Source organism: Trichosurus vulpecula, chromosome 5, assembly GCF_011100635.1.
Source record: "Trichosurus vulpecula isolate mTriVul1 chromosome 5, mTriVul1.pri, whole genome shotgun sequence".
Lineage (NCBI taxonomy): Eukaryota > Metazoa > Chordata > Mammalia > Diprotodontia > Phalangeridae > Trichosurus > Trichosurus vulpecula.
In genome coordinates, this window is record NC_050577.1 from 277,619,842 (window position 1) to 277,637,938 (window position 18,097).

The 18,097-nt window shown below is 42.9% G+C and overlaps 1 protein-coding gene across 1 annotated transcript; it reads right to left on the reverse strand.

Annotated features, from left to right (window-relative positions):
• Positions 1 to 15,568: 15,568 nt before the first annotated feature.
• On the reverse strand, positions 15,569 to 17,788 carry CCDC184 (coiled-coil domain containing 184). Its single transcript, XM_036761144.1, has one exon. The coding sequence runs from the start codon at positions 17,373 to 17,375 to the stop codon at positions 16,815 to 16,817; it is 561 nt and encodes a 186-aa protein (XP_036617039.1). The 5' UTR covers positions 17,376 to 17,788; the 3' UTR covers positions 15,569 to 16,814.
• Positions 17,789 to 18,097: the final 309 nt, after the last annotated feature.

Genomic DNA, 18,097 nt, shown 5'->3' on the forward strand with positions numbered 1-18,097 from the left:
GTTGGGGAAAGAAAGAGGCAAAAGACAGTTCCTGCCCTCAAGGAACTTACAATCTAATTAAAACACTATAAACCAATGAAGAAAAGCACAAATACTAAGCACATCCTTTATTAGTCACAAAGCAATAACATTATAATCAATAAAGGGCATTTGAAGAATTCAAATTTCAATGGAGAATAAATCATTTAATCTTAAGTAATAATTGGATCAAATAATAAACCATGGAAAATGAGATAATCCCAGCAAATAAAATAACAACAAAGAGACAACATAACAAAACTTTTGGAATTCAGTCTTTATCAGAAAATTCATATCTCTAAAGACTTTCATTAACAAAAGAGATTTTTTTAAATGGGGTTTACAACTTTTAAAAACTAGAAAAAAACCAAAAAACTAACTAAACACACAAATAGAAAATATGAAAATTAAAGAAGAGATAAATAAAATTGAAAACCAAAAATTTGAATTGATAAATAAAAGTAGGGGTTGCATTATTTGGGGGAAATGCTAATAAAATAGGTAAAGCATTAAGTAATATGAAAAAAGAAAGCAAACCAAATGTCCAATACTAAAAATGAAAGGAGAAACCCCATAACAAATGATTCAAAAATGAGGGAAATTATTAAAGACTATATTATTCAGTTGGGCCAGTGAAGTGACACAGTGTAGATAGAGTGTTGGGCTTGAAGTCAGTCTTCCTAAGTTCAAATCCAGCCTCAGATATTTACTGGCTCTGTGACCCTGGGCAAGTCACTTACCCCTTTTACCTCAGTTCCTCATCTGTAAAATGAACTGGAGAAGGAAACAGCTTTGCCAAGAAAACCCCAAATGGGGCCACAAAATGGAGTCACAAGGAATTGGATATGAATTGAATGAATTGAAATGAATAAACAACATATTGTTCAATTATAGATCAAAAAAATGACCAATGAAATGTGTGAAATTTTTTAAAAACAGAAAATACCCAATAACAATAGCCAGCATTTGTATAGTGCTTACAAGTGCTTTTAAGGTTTACAAAGCACTTTACAAATATTGTCTCATTTTAACCTCACAACAAGTCTGAAAGCAAGTACTGTTATCTCCATTTTACAGATAGAAATAAAGTAGAGAAACTGTAGACCAATATCTCTAATGAGTATTAACACAAACTATTGAATAAAATGTTGGCCAAAAGGCTCAAATAGCATTTTAAAATGTTTCTATATAATTGCCAGGTTTTGGCATTCGGTATTAGATCAATGCTAGAAAAAAACCAGAAACATCATAGACAATATTTATACAAAAACAATGGAAGTCATAATATTTTATCAATAGATTCAGAAAATGCTTTTGGCAAAATATAATACTCCTTTATGTTAAAAAATATTTCAAAATACAGAAATATTAGACAACTTCCTAATACAGTAAAATATATCTAAAACAAAGACCTAGAATTATCTGTAATGATGAAACCCTAGAGGCCTTGTCAATACTATCAGAGGCAAAGCAAGGACATTCATTGTCACTGATATCATTTGACAGAAACGGTAGCTATAATAAATAGACAAGAGAAATAAACCAAGGGAATAAACATATGTAAAAAACAAAATTATCACTTTTTGAAGATAATAAGCTGGTTTAGAGAACCCTAAAAGTTTAACTAAAATTAATTGAAACAATAACTTCAGCAAAATAGCAGGATATAAAATGGACCCAGAAAAATAATTAGCCTTTCTGTATATTACCAGTAAAACCTACAGGAATAAATAAAAAAATTCCTTTAAAATGAATATAGAATATATAAAATATCTAGAAGGTTTGGTGCCCCCCTGCCATCTCAGTTGTTATTTCCACAGGATGGAATCACAAAAGGTGAGATGTTAATACATTGACAAAGGATTAACACACTGTTATTGCTTTGTGAAGCTTTGTGAACATTTTGGACTGTTTCTTCCTCTCTTCCTCCCCTCTTAACAGTTAATTTACCAAAGTTATCAAACTTTATGGGACTATGATCAGTCAACAAATATTTATTAAGTACCTACCTCATGTCAGGCATTGTGCTAAGGGCTGGGGATACAAAGAAAGGGAAAAGACAATTCCTGTTCTCAAGTAGCTCACATTATAATAGAGGAGATAACATGCAGGTAACTATGTACATGTACGATATATATAGCATAAAGGGAAGGTAATAACGGAGGGAAGGCACTGTTGGAGGGGTTGCAGCCCGGGAGGTAAAAGGGTTAGGTAAGGGAAAAGGTAGACTGAAGAAGGTGAATCTTGAAGCTAGCCAGCAAAACTAGAAGTTAGAGGTGAGGAAGGAGAGCATTCCAAGCATGGGGGCTAAGCAGTGAAAATTCTTGGAGTTGAGACATGTTACATGTGAGGAAAAACAGCAAATAAACTGCTGTAGCTACTGAATAAAGTATAAGAAAAATGGAAATGTTGGAAGAGGCCAGGTTGTGAAGGGCTTTTTAATGCCAGAGGATTTTTATATGTACCTTCAATTTTCAGTCAAGCATAAAGCATTTTTCATAAGATTCTCCTCCTGTGGAGAGAATGAAGACTCCATGTTGCATTCATGAAGGATGGAATTGGCATAAAGGCTTTGGGAGAAGAGAGGCATTCTTCATTATTGCCTTGAGAGAAGACATGAGCAGCTCTAGACTTTCTTGGGGAATAACCTCAGGCATTTAGAGAGAGAGACAGACTTTGGACAGCAGATGTGTAGGCAGAGCCAGTTCATCAACATGTTCTCCTTTCTACTTGCCTCCTTAGAGATTCTGGGGAATTCTCTCTTGCATGAGATCTAACCAATCTCTTGGTTAAGCAAGATCACAGCTTACTCTCATCTAAAGAGTTAATTCACTCTAAAGTATTATCTGTTATATTCTAAACTATAGAACTCCAATTTTTGTTTATCTCCTTGGATAAATGGGTTTCTGGTTGTTCAGTATTTGTGATAGTCTTTTGTGCAACCTAGCATTTGATGAAAATCAGTCAAGCCTCCTTTCTCCTTGAGACAGAGTAGAGCCAAGGAAATGACTTGACTCTAAAAATTGTGTCCATAGGCCAGCATTGTGGTTGGGTGGGGGCAAATAGATATATACATACAAATTTAATTTTATTTATATTCATTGTATGTTTATAGTTTTACAGAAGTATCACTTTACATGCATATGTATATATGTCTGATAACCCTCTCTCTCAAAGTAAAATAAAGTGGCAAGGCTTGAGGCCCCTTCTCCTGTTCTTCACAGGCAGGAATCAACCTCCTTTGGAGAAGAATGGGAAAAGTTCCAGAGATATCTATCCATGACTCCTCTAAAGTCTCCTGTCCATACATTTAGACATCCTATATGATTTTACATATAACCTACAAGGGCAACATACACCCTACATATATTTGATCCTTGAGGTAATAGGGAGCCCCTGGGATTTAAGTGGGGAGGTGATAAGGTCAGACCTAGACTTTATGAAGTTCACTTTGTCAATTGAATGGAGGATAGATTGGAGCAGAGAGAGATTTGAGGCAGACACACCTGGAAGCCTATTGCAATAGACCAGGCAAGAAGTGGGGAGGGCCTACGACAGTGTGGCAGCTGCATGAGTGGAGAGAAAAGGATACAAGAGAAGGTGTGACGGTAGAAATGGAAACAGATTGAATATACAGGGTGAGTTCAAATGAGAAGTCAAGGAAGACCCAGAGGTTGTAAACCTGGGTGTCTTAGAGGATGGTGGAACTAAACAGTAATGGGAAAGTTTGGAAGAGGTGAGGGTTTGGAAGGAAAGAGAATGATTTCTGTTTTGGACATGTTGAGTTTGAGATGCCTGTGGAACATTGAGATATTCTAAGAGGCAGTTGGTGATGAGGGGCTAGAGCTCAGGAGACAGATTAGAGCTGGATGTAGAGATTTGTAAATCATCTGTATAACATTACAGTTGGATTGGCAAGATCACCAAGTGAGATTGTATAGAGGGAAGGGCCCAGGATTCCCAGGTTAGTAGACATGACCTGCATAAAAATCTAGCAAAGGAAAATGAGAAAGAGAAAGTTAGGCTGGTAGGAGAACTAGGAAAAAGCAGTGTTAGGAAAACCTAGAGAGGAGGAAGTATCCAGGAAGAGAGGGTGATTGACAGCGTCAGAGGCTGCAAGAGGTCAAGAAGGATGAGTATTAAGAAAAGGCGTTTAAGAGATCATTGGTAACATTGGAGAAAGTGGTTTCTGTTGAATGATGAGGTCAGAAGCCAGATGACAGAGGATTTTAAAGCCAGTGAGAAGAAAAGAGGTTGAAGGCATGTAGTATAGATGACTTCGCAAGGATTTTAGAAGAGAAGGGATGGCCATATGATCCACCTCAACAGCTGAACCAACGGCCTTCTCCTTCCCACCCCCCCTCGCCTCCCTACAACAGACAGAAACTAGTGCTGAGTTCAGTTTTTGTCTAGGGGAAACTATATTCACACATTTGCCCTACTTTGTGAATTTGTGAAATATCCATTAATAAGCTTTTTTTCCAGAGCCTTCCGCTAATACCAATAATCTCCTCCAGAGATTCTATTTTTCTGTCTCATTTTCTGCAACAAACCAGTTCCATCCCTCTCCCTCAAATGCCATTCCCAATAATAGTGAAACACCTACAAATCAGAAATTGCTATGGTTGAATACACTTCTTAATCTTACTTCAGCTTTCAGTACAAACAACAGAATATAAACAAACTTTGTTATTGTTCAGTCATTTTCAGTCATATCCAACACTTTGTGACCACATTTACAATTTTTTTTGGCAAAGATACTAGAGTGGTTTGCCATTTCCTTCTCCAGATAATTTTACAGATGAGGAAACTGAGGCAAACAGAGTTAAGTGATTTACCCAGGGTCACATAGCTAGTGTCTGAGGCCAGATTTGAACTCCTGACTCTAGGGATGGCATTCTATCCACTGTGCCACCTAGCTATCCCTAAACAAAGTTTTTTTTTTTGGAGGGGGAAGGCAAGGCAATTGTGGTTAAGTGACTTGCCCAAGGTTGCACAGCTAGTAAGTGTCAAGTGTCTTGAGGCTGGGTTTGAACTCAGATCCTCCTGACTCACTTTTCTTCACTGTACCACCTAGCTGCCCCTAAACAGACTTTAAATAGCAATTAATTGTTAGAGTTAACTTGAGTTCAGGAACAGGCAAATAAAGGTCTTTCCCAAATGCAAAGTTCAGCCAGGACTAGTTGGCCCAGATGTACTTCCTTCCTGAGCCTCGGTCTGCTCTCCTGGGCACTGTGGGCAGAAGCAGCAGCAATAACAAAGCCAAACTCTAGTAACTGTACAAATGCCAGCTATTTTGCCCACTTCCACATTCCCTCCAGTTTCTCTTAAAATTCCCAGTCAGAGGGTTTGTTTGCCAGCTACATCTCGCCTTAGTGAGACCTCTGTTCCAAGGGGGAAGTTATACTGATTCTTTAGGTCCTCATTAGTCAATAGATCAAAAATAAACTGATGATTTCTGTCCTGACAAACAAGCTTCATCTTGACTGCTCTAAATCTTTTTGTAAGAGCAATACGTAGGTATCATAAAAAATACATAAGAAATGTGAAAAAACAAACAACAACAAACTCAAGCTGTAATAATAGAGATCTATGGCGTCCTATACAATTCCTCTTTTCCTTTCTCTTTTTTGTCAAGTTCATAATAATAAAAAAATAAGTTTTAAGAAAATGATGACTATGATAAATTCAGAGAATCACAAAGGAATGTATGAAGTGCTGGCAAGTGAAATAAATAGAACTAAGAATCAAAATACACAATCACTGTAATACTGTAAATGGAGGAGAGCAACAAGCAATCCAAACTCGATGTTATGAAATTGTTACGGTCAAGGTTGGCTCTAAAGAAAAGAATTAGAATTGCGGGGGTGGGGGGGATTATGCTGGATATAATATAATGTCAGGTTTTTTAAATGTGTTGGTTAGTTTTGCTGAACTAATTTTTTTTTCTTTTTTCTTCATTATCATAAGGGGCAGCTCTCTGGGCACAGTTAGAAGAAGGGATGCATTGGAAAATCTAGATGATAAAAAATCAAAGATATAAAATAAAATTTTATTTGAGTGGTGAGGAAGGAAGCCAAATTATAAGGGGCTGAGAGATGAGGAAGTGGAAGCAACAAGGGTAGGTAGCTTTTTAAGGGTTTGGTTGCAGAAGAGAAGATGCATATAGGATGACAACTTGAATAGATAGTAGGATCAAGGAAAAGTTTATATGGATGGAGGGAGATCTGTGCATTTTTTTAAGGCAGCAAGGAAGGAGTCAGTGTGTGAGATGTTGAAAATTAAGCAGAGACCCTAATATGCAATGGGAGATGGCTATGGAACATTGTGTTCCAGTCATCTCCTTGCTGTCCACACTACCACTATAGATCCCTGGGCCTCCTGCAACTATTCCCATTCAGCTTTAGAATCACCATCTTGGGGCTACACTGTTTTGATTGGTGAGTCAGCCAGCACAAACTCACATTGCCAATTATATCTAGCCAATCCCAGACCCCAGACATCCCATTTGCCATATGCACAGCCCCCTGATCCTCCTTTCTACCTTTTGCTTTGTAAATGGCAAACATATCAGTGCTTCTCTGCCGATGTTTCTCTGAAAGGCATGTCAATCGTCTCCCTCCTCTCCTCTTAACTCGGGGTTTACTGGCTAGATTTTTTTTTCTTCCTTCCTTTCTTTTTCTTTCTTTCTTCCTTTCTTTCTTTCTCTTTCTTTCTTTTTTTCAAAAAACCTTAAACCCAGTTCACTCTGAAGCTCATAGATTGGACCACAATAGGTCCCTGCCCAAGCTCCACTTAATGGCTATATTTTGGGCCCTCCTGCCTTAGAGTGAATGTCAGTAGTAACTGTAACCCCCCAGAGGGTCTTCCTCTCCCAGCTTGATTTTTTTCTTCTTTTTTTTTAATTTAAGGAGCCATCCCTTGATTCACTTCTTAAAGAGGCCTATTCACTGAATGGGCATTACCTCACTCTAAGTGAGCACATGAAAAGGCCTTAGCCTAAAAAGGCCAGGGTCTCCCATTGCATCCTGGGCCTTCTCCAGTCATCTTGATGAATATCTGGTCAGTGGACCCAGTTGGCTCTGGAGGAGCAAGTGAGGCTGGTGACCTTGCACAGCCCTCCCTCAGTCAAATCAAAGTCAACTGCAAGTCATGTGATCATTTCCCTGATGTCATGGTCCTCTTCAAAAATGAAGGACAAACACAACGACAACAACCACCTCATAATTTCTCAAATTAAAACACCCTTCTTTGGTCACTACTCTCCTTGAAGGGACTCATACTTTTGTTTTTGTATCTCCAGCACTTATCACAGGGCTTGATATGTAATAAGAGTTTAATAAATGCTTTCATTTACTCATCCATTCATAACTGCTTGGGCATTTGATTGATTTTATGAACTTTTTCTTTTTTTATCCTTTGTTACAAGGGATTGAATTCTAGCTGGATGTATATGGGGTGGGTAGGATATATATAGACACGAAGGTGATGTAAAAGCAAAAGATACTAATAATTTTAAAAAGAATATTAGGAAGAAATAGAGAATGATAGAAGAGGTTAACTGCTGGAGGAGAGAGGAAGGAATGGGATCAAGGGTACAAGTAGAGGAGTTGGCATGGTTGAGAAAGGTGACTTCATCAGAGATTGGAGCAAAGGAAGCAAAAATGGAGACTGATTCTTAAGTGGTTTTAAGTGTGGAATTAGGAAGGGAAGAAAACTTGTGATTATAGCTGGATGGCCTTTCAAGTTAATCTCCTGAAAGGGGCAGCTGGGTGGTGTCGTGGTCAGTGCTGGGCCTGAAGTCAGGAAGACTCATCTTGAGTTCAAATCTGGCCTCAGACACTTACTAGTTGTGTGACCCTGGGCAAGTCACTTAATCCTCTTTGCCTTGGCTTTCTCATCCATAAAATGAGCTGGAGAAGGAAACAGCAAACCACTCCAGTATCTTTGCCAAGAAAACTCCAAATGGGATTATGAAGAGAGAATGAATGAATGAAAACAACTGAACAACAACAAAAATCTGCTGAAAGTGAGAGGACGACTGGTGGTATAGGTACTGAAGAGAAAGAGGAAAGGAGAGGAGAGAAAATTTGGAATAGGAATTCAATAGTTAATCAAGGGGAAAAAAAGGATTGGCTTAAAATAGTGAAGGCCCAGTTGAGTTTTGAATAAACATTAATTTGTAGTAGGCCAGGTCAGCAAGGTTGTTGATTTCTTTCAGGACTGTTCAGCAGTACACCAGGAATTGAGAAGGTGGATGGTATGAATAATTCAAGGTTTAGAATACCAAAGTGAGCAGCAAAAGGACAGGGGCAAGGGATTCAAAGGTTGAGGACAGTATAAATTTGAACTGGTTCACTTAAGTATTTATATTTTGGAGGGAGGACAGTGAAGTCAGTTCAGGGGTTATAGTTTGGGGAAACAGGGAAAAGTAAACTGCTTGGAGGGGGAGGTGAGGGAAGGGAAGAAGGTTTAAGAAAGGTGAGACACAGGGGAAGCTGGAGGGAGAAGCTATGATCAGAGAGAGGCCTTTCAGAGTTAAGGATTGTGGAGGTAAAACATCGATGAGATCAAGAACACGACCATGCCCATGCATGTCTCGAGTGGAGTGAAAATGTAGATCACAGGAGTTGAGGATATTGATCAACAAAAGAACAAGGATATCTGAAGCAATGTCAACATCTAAGTTGAAGTTGCCAAGTATAAGAGCAGGGGTTGGGTAGAGGGGAAGACTGACCCAGCTATTAAAGGAGGAAGAATGACCTGGAGGCCAGTACAGACCAGTGACCAGGTTCTGGATAGAGTGAACCTCAAAAGAGAGGTAGAAGAATGAGAGTCTGGAAGTGGTGGAAGAAGGTCTATTGTTCCTTCCTGGCCTAGTTTGTGAAAGGATGAGAGAAGGAACTGAACCTTTAGTACCTTCAGGACCAAGCCAGTTTTCTTTGGCTGCAGGGAGACAAAGAAAATGGAAGAAAGTGGTCTAACATGAAGGAATATGTTAAGAACGAGGATTCTGTCCATGGTGCTCAATGGAAGAGGAGGGCAGTTATATAGGAAGATGGGAGGGATGGAGATGATGGGGATGGATATAAGGGAACTAGGAGTAGTAACCAAGGAAGGAAGTTTTGCTCTAGGAATTTCAGAATCACAAGGATTCTGGGTAAGTAGACTGCCATGCCTTTTCCAATAGCAATGGATTTATTGATTTATTATTCCCTGAGCAATAGTTAATGGAGGCAAGGAAGGTGGCGTTCAGCTAGGCCTTGGTGTCCTAGTGGGATGATTGTCGGGGACCAACTATTTATAGAGGATGGATGTGAGCTTTGACTTATTCCTCCTCCAATCAATATCTTCTGCTAGTACTCTGAGATCTTGACACAGTTCTATGTGGTCTTTTATCTCCCGATGTTGTGAGGGTAGTCAGGGAAAAGCCCTGATTCACTTGCACTAGGGCACCTTTCATAGTATATGATTCTGGTCCTTTTATATGGAACATGTGTTCTGTCTTCTTGCTAAAGGACTTTATCATTTGATAAAGGACAAAGGAACTCCTTATTGGTGGTTCCCATGACTGGAGGGATTCATAATCCCAGAGGGTCTACCCCTCCTGGATTGATTCTTTTGAGAAGGCAAATAAGGCCACTTTTTGCTTCAGTTCTCACCTAGCCTTTAATCATTGAATGGGTGTTGCCTCAGACAAATTGAGACCTGGAAAAGATCTTAACTTAAAAAGGCCAATGTCTCCCACTGCATCTGGGGCCAATTGCCAGTTGTTCTGACCTATGTCTTGCTGCTAGACTCCCGAACTGCTCTGGAGGAGTGAGGCTGATGACTGCACAGCCCTACCTCACTTAAATCCAATTCACTTGCAAGTCAAGATATCACTCTTCCGAGGTCATTGGTCCTCTTCAAGGATGAAGGATGAACTGGTGAAAATGATTGGTGACAAAGTCAGCAGGAGCCACCCATTCTGGTGTATAAGAATGATGATAAAGATTCCATCTTTATTTGGAGGACTTTTTACCTTTGGGCCTTTTCCAGCACTTTCCCCTGTACTTCCAGTGACCAGCAGTCCTGAGAAATGGATGCTTTTATGTTACTGATTGACAAAAGCAAACTCAAACCATGCCCTGGCTGGCCACAAAGAATAATTTAAACTTCTCTGGTTGCTCAGAAAATACAAGTTTGAGGCAAAAGCGAAATATCTGTGCATGATTCCCACAATAGCTTTTGGGTATATGTGGATAATGAATATAATGGACTAATTGAGGTGTTTTATATTTCCATACATGTTAACTCATACTTGTGAGTCTGTTCAATCTTATGACATTTCTGTGGTCAAAGAAATAAAGACTTATCCTAAACCTGATATTCATTATGTACCTTTTCTTAGAAGTGATTTTCTTACCCACATTTTGGAGAACCTCTAGACACCTAAACCTTATTTTAAAGATTTCCCCAAAGTTACTCCAATGAGCCAAAGAAGAGTAAGCCTGTCCTTTTCTTTGGAGTAAGGACCCTGCCCAAGATGAACCTGAATCTTAATGAGTCCAGATGAGACCCCCTCCCCTTGTGAGATGGGTGTCCCTGTGCTATGGATCACAGTGGGATTCTGTGTTGGTAGGCAAAATGGGCTCCTTAGCACTTAGTTCAACGAGTGCCCTTGAATAGTTGGGCTTTTGTTCCATTTGAGTAATTTAGTGTATTTCATTGAGCCTTACTAGGTGCTAAGCCCCAGGCCCAAATCCCTATTAGGTGTAAAACCTTAGTGGGTGTGGATTGGCAACTAAGGTGGGGCCCAAGGTGGGGCTAACTCCAGGGAGGGCCTACTTTACATGTCTGGGAGAGCAGAGGCTCTTAGACTACGTGGGTTTAAGTCACCTCTTTGTGACATTCTAGGTCACCTGGGTGAGTGGCCTGTGTGACTCACCCCTGGCGCTGAAAAGATATAAAAACCAGGGGTTGGCTGTCTGTTCCTTGGAGCTCCTCCCTACAGCAGTGGTGGCTTGTGACTCTGGGCCAGCCCTTGTTCCGAGCTGCCTGGTTAGGGGAAGAGGGAAACTTCAAAAAGCAAACAGATGGAAGAGAAGAGAAATGTTATTTAGGATCTTCACAAGCCCCCTGCACCTTCCCTTTGCCTGGGAATAAGACACTGAGGATTTTCTACTCCCTTCTGTAACCCATGAGAGACCAGGGAGCAAGTGAGAAGCCGTTTCACTCCTGCCCCACTGAGTTGGAGCCAGGTACAGCCAAGCCAGGATCTTGGAAGTGGCAATCCTGATTTCTCAACACCTGTGGAAGCAGCACCAACCTTGATAGAAAGGCCTAGAACCCAATCCTCTACTTACCCACTGTCAGTGCAGCTGTGAGCATCCCCTGCCTGGTTATATGCTTCCCTAGCAAGTATCTTGAGTGTTGACTGTTAAATTAGGTAAACTTTTTGACTGCTTCTCCTTGGGAGACTGAAAGGAATATAAATGAGCTCTAGCTGGGAAAGAGGGAGGGAGGCAGAATGAGAATCTGAGCTAGAGACAGACAGTCTCTTTGTTCTGGGGCACAAATCTGGAAACCCCTGACTGTTCACTGAGACCTAATCTGAGAGAATGTATGCAATATAGAGGAAGGGTAGTGACCCGAGTCCTAGTGCACGCCTATGCAGTGAGAAACCAAGAGAAAGAGTTGTGACGAATTGAAAAAAAGATTCTGTCTTGTGTGTTATATCTGAATTGTGGGTTTATGAAATTTTCCTAGAACTGTTTTGGGAATACATATATATTTGTTGTGGAGGCTAAATGCACTTGTCCTATTGGTACAGGGAGGGTACCCACACCATGAAAGAAGATCTAGGCAATGGCTGTCTTCTGGATCAGTCTGATATCACAAAAACACATACTCACAATTCCACTGCAATAGCAGAAACCTGAGTCTAGGCTTACTGAACAGAAGCAACCAAGAACCCAGAATAAGATAAAAAGCTAGGAAGGAGGCCCCAAGGAGGCAGGGGTCAGATAAGCCTGGAGTCTGGGGATAAGAAGGTGATCCCAGTGAGACTTTCATATTCTAGCACCATCTCGGAGGAACAGACCTCAACAAAAAGAAAAGCCTTGACTTAGAGATTTTGGTTGTTCCTTCCGTAGCCCTCAGCCTCAGTCCTGTTGAAAGGGCAACAGGAAGAAAGAAGATTGGCAAAGTGCTGACTAGGAAGCACTTGAGAAGGCTTTTTCATATATAGTCCAAGGGGAGTTAGACGTTTCTTCTTCTGATTCCTATATGGCAGATTGAATTCAAATACTCTGGATCTGGAGATGCTGCAGTGCTTAAGGTGGGGGTGTGGAGTGTGGAGGAGGAGCGTAGGGGAAGCAGCAGCTATGCACCAACAGCTTCAAAGGGATGCAGGTGCCTGTTTAAGAGTATTAGGAAGTAACAACAGGGTTCAAGGAGGAAGCTCAGAGATCTCTGTGGAAGTGGACTTTTAAGGGAGTATGGAAGCAGTGGTTCTAAAAGTGTGTTGCAGAAAGATTTGTTCATTCTCACATTACTGGGGAGAATGATATCTGTGTGCGAGTGTGTGTGTGGTGGGGAGGGGGGCATGGTCTTTCACGGTTCAGCTCTAATCCACATTTCCCATCTTACCTCATACCCCTTCATGTAATCTAGGTTCTAGCCGAAGTGGACCACTTATCCCCCATTCTCATTCTTCCATAGAATACCTGTAATGGGATTTTGCTATTCTCTGGCTTTTGAAGTTTTCCCCCATAAAATAAGCTATTTTCAAATAGAGATTGTTTCACTCTCTATTCTTGTATCCCCAGCACTTTATAGTGCCTGGCACATAGTCCTTAGTAATACCTGTTGACTTCAAGGTCTATTTAAGATATCACCTCTACTTTAAAGCTTTGCCTTATGCCCCAGCTGATAATGATCTTGAATTTTCCCTCTTCAGATTTATCTGGACCTCTTTTTTACACTTTTTCTTCCTTCAAGTTATTTGTATCCTTCCCTCTGTTAGATTTATTATCTACTTAAGAACAAAATCTACACTTTATCATTGCATTTCTAGTGCTTTGCACATAGTAAGTGTTTAATGTTTGTTGAATTTATGTATTCTTAAATCTGTTTCAATATTCCATAGATATTCCAAAGTCCAACAAAATCATTTCAGATTTATACATTGTATTTCATTCGCTTAAGGACAGAAACTAACACCATGTTGTCTATTTCTCCATAGTGCTTAGTTTGCTCTGCGAACAGTAACTTTGGTAAGACTGCTTGAAAATTCTGATGTTTCTCGACAATGGCCTCATATACAAGGCTAAGGCCCCTGGTACTGGAGCAACCTTTCCACAAAGAGGATCATTGCTCGTGTGACCTAAGGAAGCTTCCTTAGATTCTCAGTTCTCAGGACTTGACATAAACTTGCTAGAACTCCAGGCCCTATTATGAACCTCAGCTAAAGAGGCTCACAGGAAAACATCTAGCAGGATCTGAGGGCAGACACAAATAGGGTAACAGGACTAGAGAATGAGACCCATGAGCAAAGCCTACAAGATCAAACACAGATAAGTAATAATAGTATTTAACTTTGCGAAGAATGGGAGACATTGTTCTTTATATCCCCTTGAAAATTAGACTAATGAAGAAATAACTTCTTGACAGTAAAAATGGTTAAATCCATGGGCAAAAATAGAGGATACTCAGACCCAAAAGGGAAATACAAAATGGGGTCAGCCTGGGTCATTTCTTCTTGGGCAATTTTTAGCTATGATGAAATGTGATTGCTATGTACTCTTTTCCCCCTACCAGTTGGTCCTATGGGGGCAGGTACTAGAAAGGAAAATGGGGTTAGGGCATGGAATTTATGCTCCATAGTTAATTCAGTTTGAAGAATAGTTAATACACATCTACTATATTCCAGGCACTGTACTAAACACTGGATTCTATATGAAATGATGGAATGGGTGACTGATCTATAGCACTTTTAATGTTTACAAGACTTTCCCCATTAGAACCCTATAAAATGGAGTCAGGATGCCAAACAGGTGTCCATAGGAGCTGGACTTAGCCAGCGTCCTTCCTACTGACTAAAGAGATTTCGGATATTATTGGAACTTGTTACTAGTCCTGGTTTGAAGGAAATGGATGAGGTACAAGAGTACAGCTGGGACTAAGAAGCATCCTCCTTCTCAAGGAACAGTCCTAGGCTTCCATCTTAGTGATGTCCTTGCTGAAGAAGTGAAACCATCATACTGTAGACTCTAAGGAGTAGAACAAAGGGAACTGTTTTCCCTCTAACCTGAAGGTAGAATAAAAGACTACAAACTGCAGCAAGAAAAATTAAGGATTCTTGTCATTTCAGCTCTTAGACCATGGAGAGATAAAGGAATCTCCATCCTTTTAGATCCTAATGAATACTACCAGATGCTGGAACTATAACAATCATAATTTCCCCAGGGACTCTTCCTTGTATACATATCAATAAGCGCCTCTATATGCTAGCTTAGCTGTTAGCTGTGAAGCTCCTTGGCACACGTTCTTGAACACCGTGATGTTTCTAGGACTTTCCTGACCATCCTGTGGGTACCGGATGGGATTTGAAGTTCCATTTACCACACAATTGCACTGGAGCACAAATACATTGAGGTTTAAAGAAGCCCTCAACACCTGATCAGTTTGGAATTCCCCATCTCTCCTGATTCGAATATATTTGGGATAAAGACAAGGACAGAATGAAACAAGGTCACCCAGAACCCTTCCCAGTAAACTTGGATTACTAGAGGAGCCACTACACCTACTCAGGAGCACTCTAGGTCACTGCAGACCCTCTACAGCCCCCAAGGCAGCCTTAGGAAACTTCCACACAATGACGTTAAGGAAGGAAACCAAATTGTCATTCTCCATTATAAGTTGGAAAGAGAACTTTGGTCTTTTGGGGAGAAGTCATCACTCTCTTGTGGCTCTCCCCTCTCTGACGACCTTCCTATCCCTCTTCCGACGTATGGTACGTGGGGAAATTGAAGTATATGGACACGAAGTGCCTCACTGAACAAGAACCTTTCTTCCATATCTCAGCTGAAATTCTTGCTTCAACTTTAGTTCCAGGCCAAGGACAGAGATGATAGGCAGAACTAGCCACTAACTCAGGCCCAACATCTCCTCAAGCATGGGGGTCATGGCCTTGGTCAGGGAGGATAAAGGGTGGTGAATCAGCATTACAGGCTTTAGAGATGGAAGGGAGGATTATCTAGAAACCAAATGACAAGATATGGAAGGTGCTTCGCAAACGTTGAAGCACTGTCAAAATGCTAGCCCTATTATCTAGTCCAACCCCAAGATGTTAGCTATTTTTACTGTTAGAAAGCTAACTCCCAGAGAAGTTAAGTGACTTGCTTAAAGCTGAATTGTAAATAGCAAAGCCAGAATTCAAATTCAGGTCTTCTGGGGCTTTTGCCACCACATACACTTCCCCTGAGTCTCTATGGCTCTCTGCTCTGGGCTCTGCATCATACAGAGTACAATTGAGAGTCGGACTCTGACCCCAGGACCAGTCAGCAAGGGAGATGACGCCTCTTTATTATTAAGGTCAACATCGAGGAAAGCACTAAGAAAAAGGGGTATACAGGAGCAGGGGATAGGGCACACAGAGTCAGTACTTGTTAAGGGGAGGGAAAGCAACATATCATTTACAGAACCCCAGGACAACCACATGCTCCATGCCCTGAAGAGGTTGGGGGGAAGCGTCATGATAGTTTGGGGCTCACAAAGGGGTCTGAAACCCTCTGAACCAGAGATGTGAGCCACAAACCCTGTCCCTTGGGGCTCACACACTACAACACAGTGGACACATATAACACAACACAGGACATCATGGAGGCAAACACAGAGAGGCTGGCTACAAGAGGGGAAATTCTGGCAAGGAAAGGAACTGGAGGTAAGCAAGTCTGGCCAGAAGAGGCAGATCTTGGCTGTGGTACCCAAGAATCCCTCAGGAGCACCCAAGACTGTTGTTGCTGAGCATCCCTGTGTCTCCAGTTTCCCAAGTCTCTGCCTGGGATCTGGGGGGTCATTGTTCCTAAAACCCCAATGATATGCAATCCCAGGTGAAGTCAAAACAAAACAGGATCTTCTCGGCATGCAATATCCTAAAAGTTGAGCTAACAAATCTTCATGCACATTGAGAGCCATTGCCTTTTATCCCAGATGCCTTTGGAACCCCTTCATTCACACTCCCTGGGCTGCATGCAGTTCATTCCTCAAGCTTCCTTAACCAACAAGAAGGTGTAGAGATCTCTGTACTGGGGGAAGGGGCTTTGGCAGTAGCACTGTGTCAGTGGGTTTCAGCAGAGGGGTGTTTCTTTGCTGCCAAAACAAAAGCCTCAGTTCCTTAATTTCTATATACGTCTCTAGGGATTTAATTTGCCTCAGTCCTAAGGAAGTACATCTTCAGAATATAAAAAGCAGAATATTATTTACACAATTCAGGGGCTCTTGTGTTGGGGGGGGGCAAGGGGAGGGTCAGGATGGGTGGGAGTCCAGAAGTGAGATGCCCAATGGTTTCCTCTCCCTTGCACTTCACCTTTCCCTCTTAGCCTCTTTGTCAGTCATTCTGTCTGTTAGGCAGAAAGAATCCATGATGATCCCATTCATTACAGGTTCCTCTTTAGAGGAGTCTCTGCCTAGCATCCCATAGCAGAACACCCAAGTGAAGCATGCTGCACCGAGTTGTCCAGTTCCCTCATCATCATGCACCAAAAACCCAAAACCGTGCCTCGGAGGTACTGCCCCCCGCTGGAGCCTCCTTACATTGAGTTCTCCCCCTCCAGATGTAGCAGGGCTACGTCAGGCAGGTCGTGAGCATCCACGAGTGGCCCGTCCCCCTCCAGCAGGCAAGCACAGGGGTTCTCCAGGCTCTCACAGTGATTAGTGGGTGTGGTCGGACTGGGAACCTCCTTCCCTTCCTCCTCGGGATCCTGCGAGCCACAGCCCCACTCCTTGGGAGGGGGGGCGTCGGGAGCTCCCGGCGAGCCCCGGTCGCTTCCCTCCGGGCCACTGGCGGCGCCCAGGCCCTGGCGGGGCGCCGTGGTCATAATCTGGCACATGGAGACGATGGCCCGCTGGTTGGCGCACACGTCGTCGGAAAGCACCTGGATGTGCGAGGCCTGCTCGTCCAGGGCCCCCCGCATGGCCCGCACGTCCTCAAACAGGGCCTGCAGCTGGGCCTTCAGGTGCTCCATCAGGTCCTTCATGCCGCCGTTGTACTCGCTCGAGATCACGTCCCCCACAGCGGGCACCGAGGACACCTCCAGGGGGCCCGGGAGGTCACCGTCCTTGGTCAGGATCTCCAGCGGTCCGTCCTCCATTGACTCGCGGAAGCGGCGGCTGCAGAGGCGGCTGCGGCGGCGGCGGCAGGTCCGACCCGGCCCCCCGGGCTGGGGGCGGCGAGTGGAGCAGGGGGCCCCACCGGCGGAGGGTCCCAGGAGAGGAGTCGGGATCCCGGTGGGCGGGGGGCGAGCGCGGAGCGAGAGAGTACCTGGGAGGGGGGGCCCCCGGACTTGGCCCCCAGCAACCCTGTCAGATTCTCCGGCCAAGTGCCGGGAGCTGCTAACGCAAAGCCCACTCCTGGCCTCGCAGGAACGCGCCCAGCAGCTCTGAGGCGGAAGCCGAGGCCGAGTCCGGCTCTGGGTCCGAGGGCTACCTCTACGCCGCCATTAACTGGCAGCGGCCGCTGGAGAGAGGCGGAGAGGGGCGGGTCTCCCAGCCGCGCCTCGGATGCTCCTCTGTTTCCAAGGCGACGCAGGGCACGTATATGACGTGGGTCTCCATGGCAACTAGGAAAGGAGGACCAGAGAGGAGGAAAAAAAAGATGGAGGGGGGCGGGGGGGACGGGGAGTATACCCAAGATAATGGTGGAGGACCGCAATCTGCCCCCGAAGCCAAAGTCTCAGACTGTGGGGGAACTGTAGTTGTTCCTCTGGCCTAGGAGCTGGAAAGAAAGCGAATAGGTAGGATTAATGTTCATTGGGGAAGAGTGAGACTGCAGTTTGCAGTTTGAAACCCCACAGCAACAGAGCAGTGCTTCCGA

Excerpts from the sequence above, each read along its gene's own strand:
- CCDC184 (XM_036761144.1), bottom strand. The coding sequence starts at position 17,375 with ATGGAGGACGGACCGCTGGAGATCCTGACCAAGGACGGTGACCTCCCG.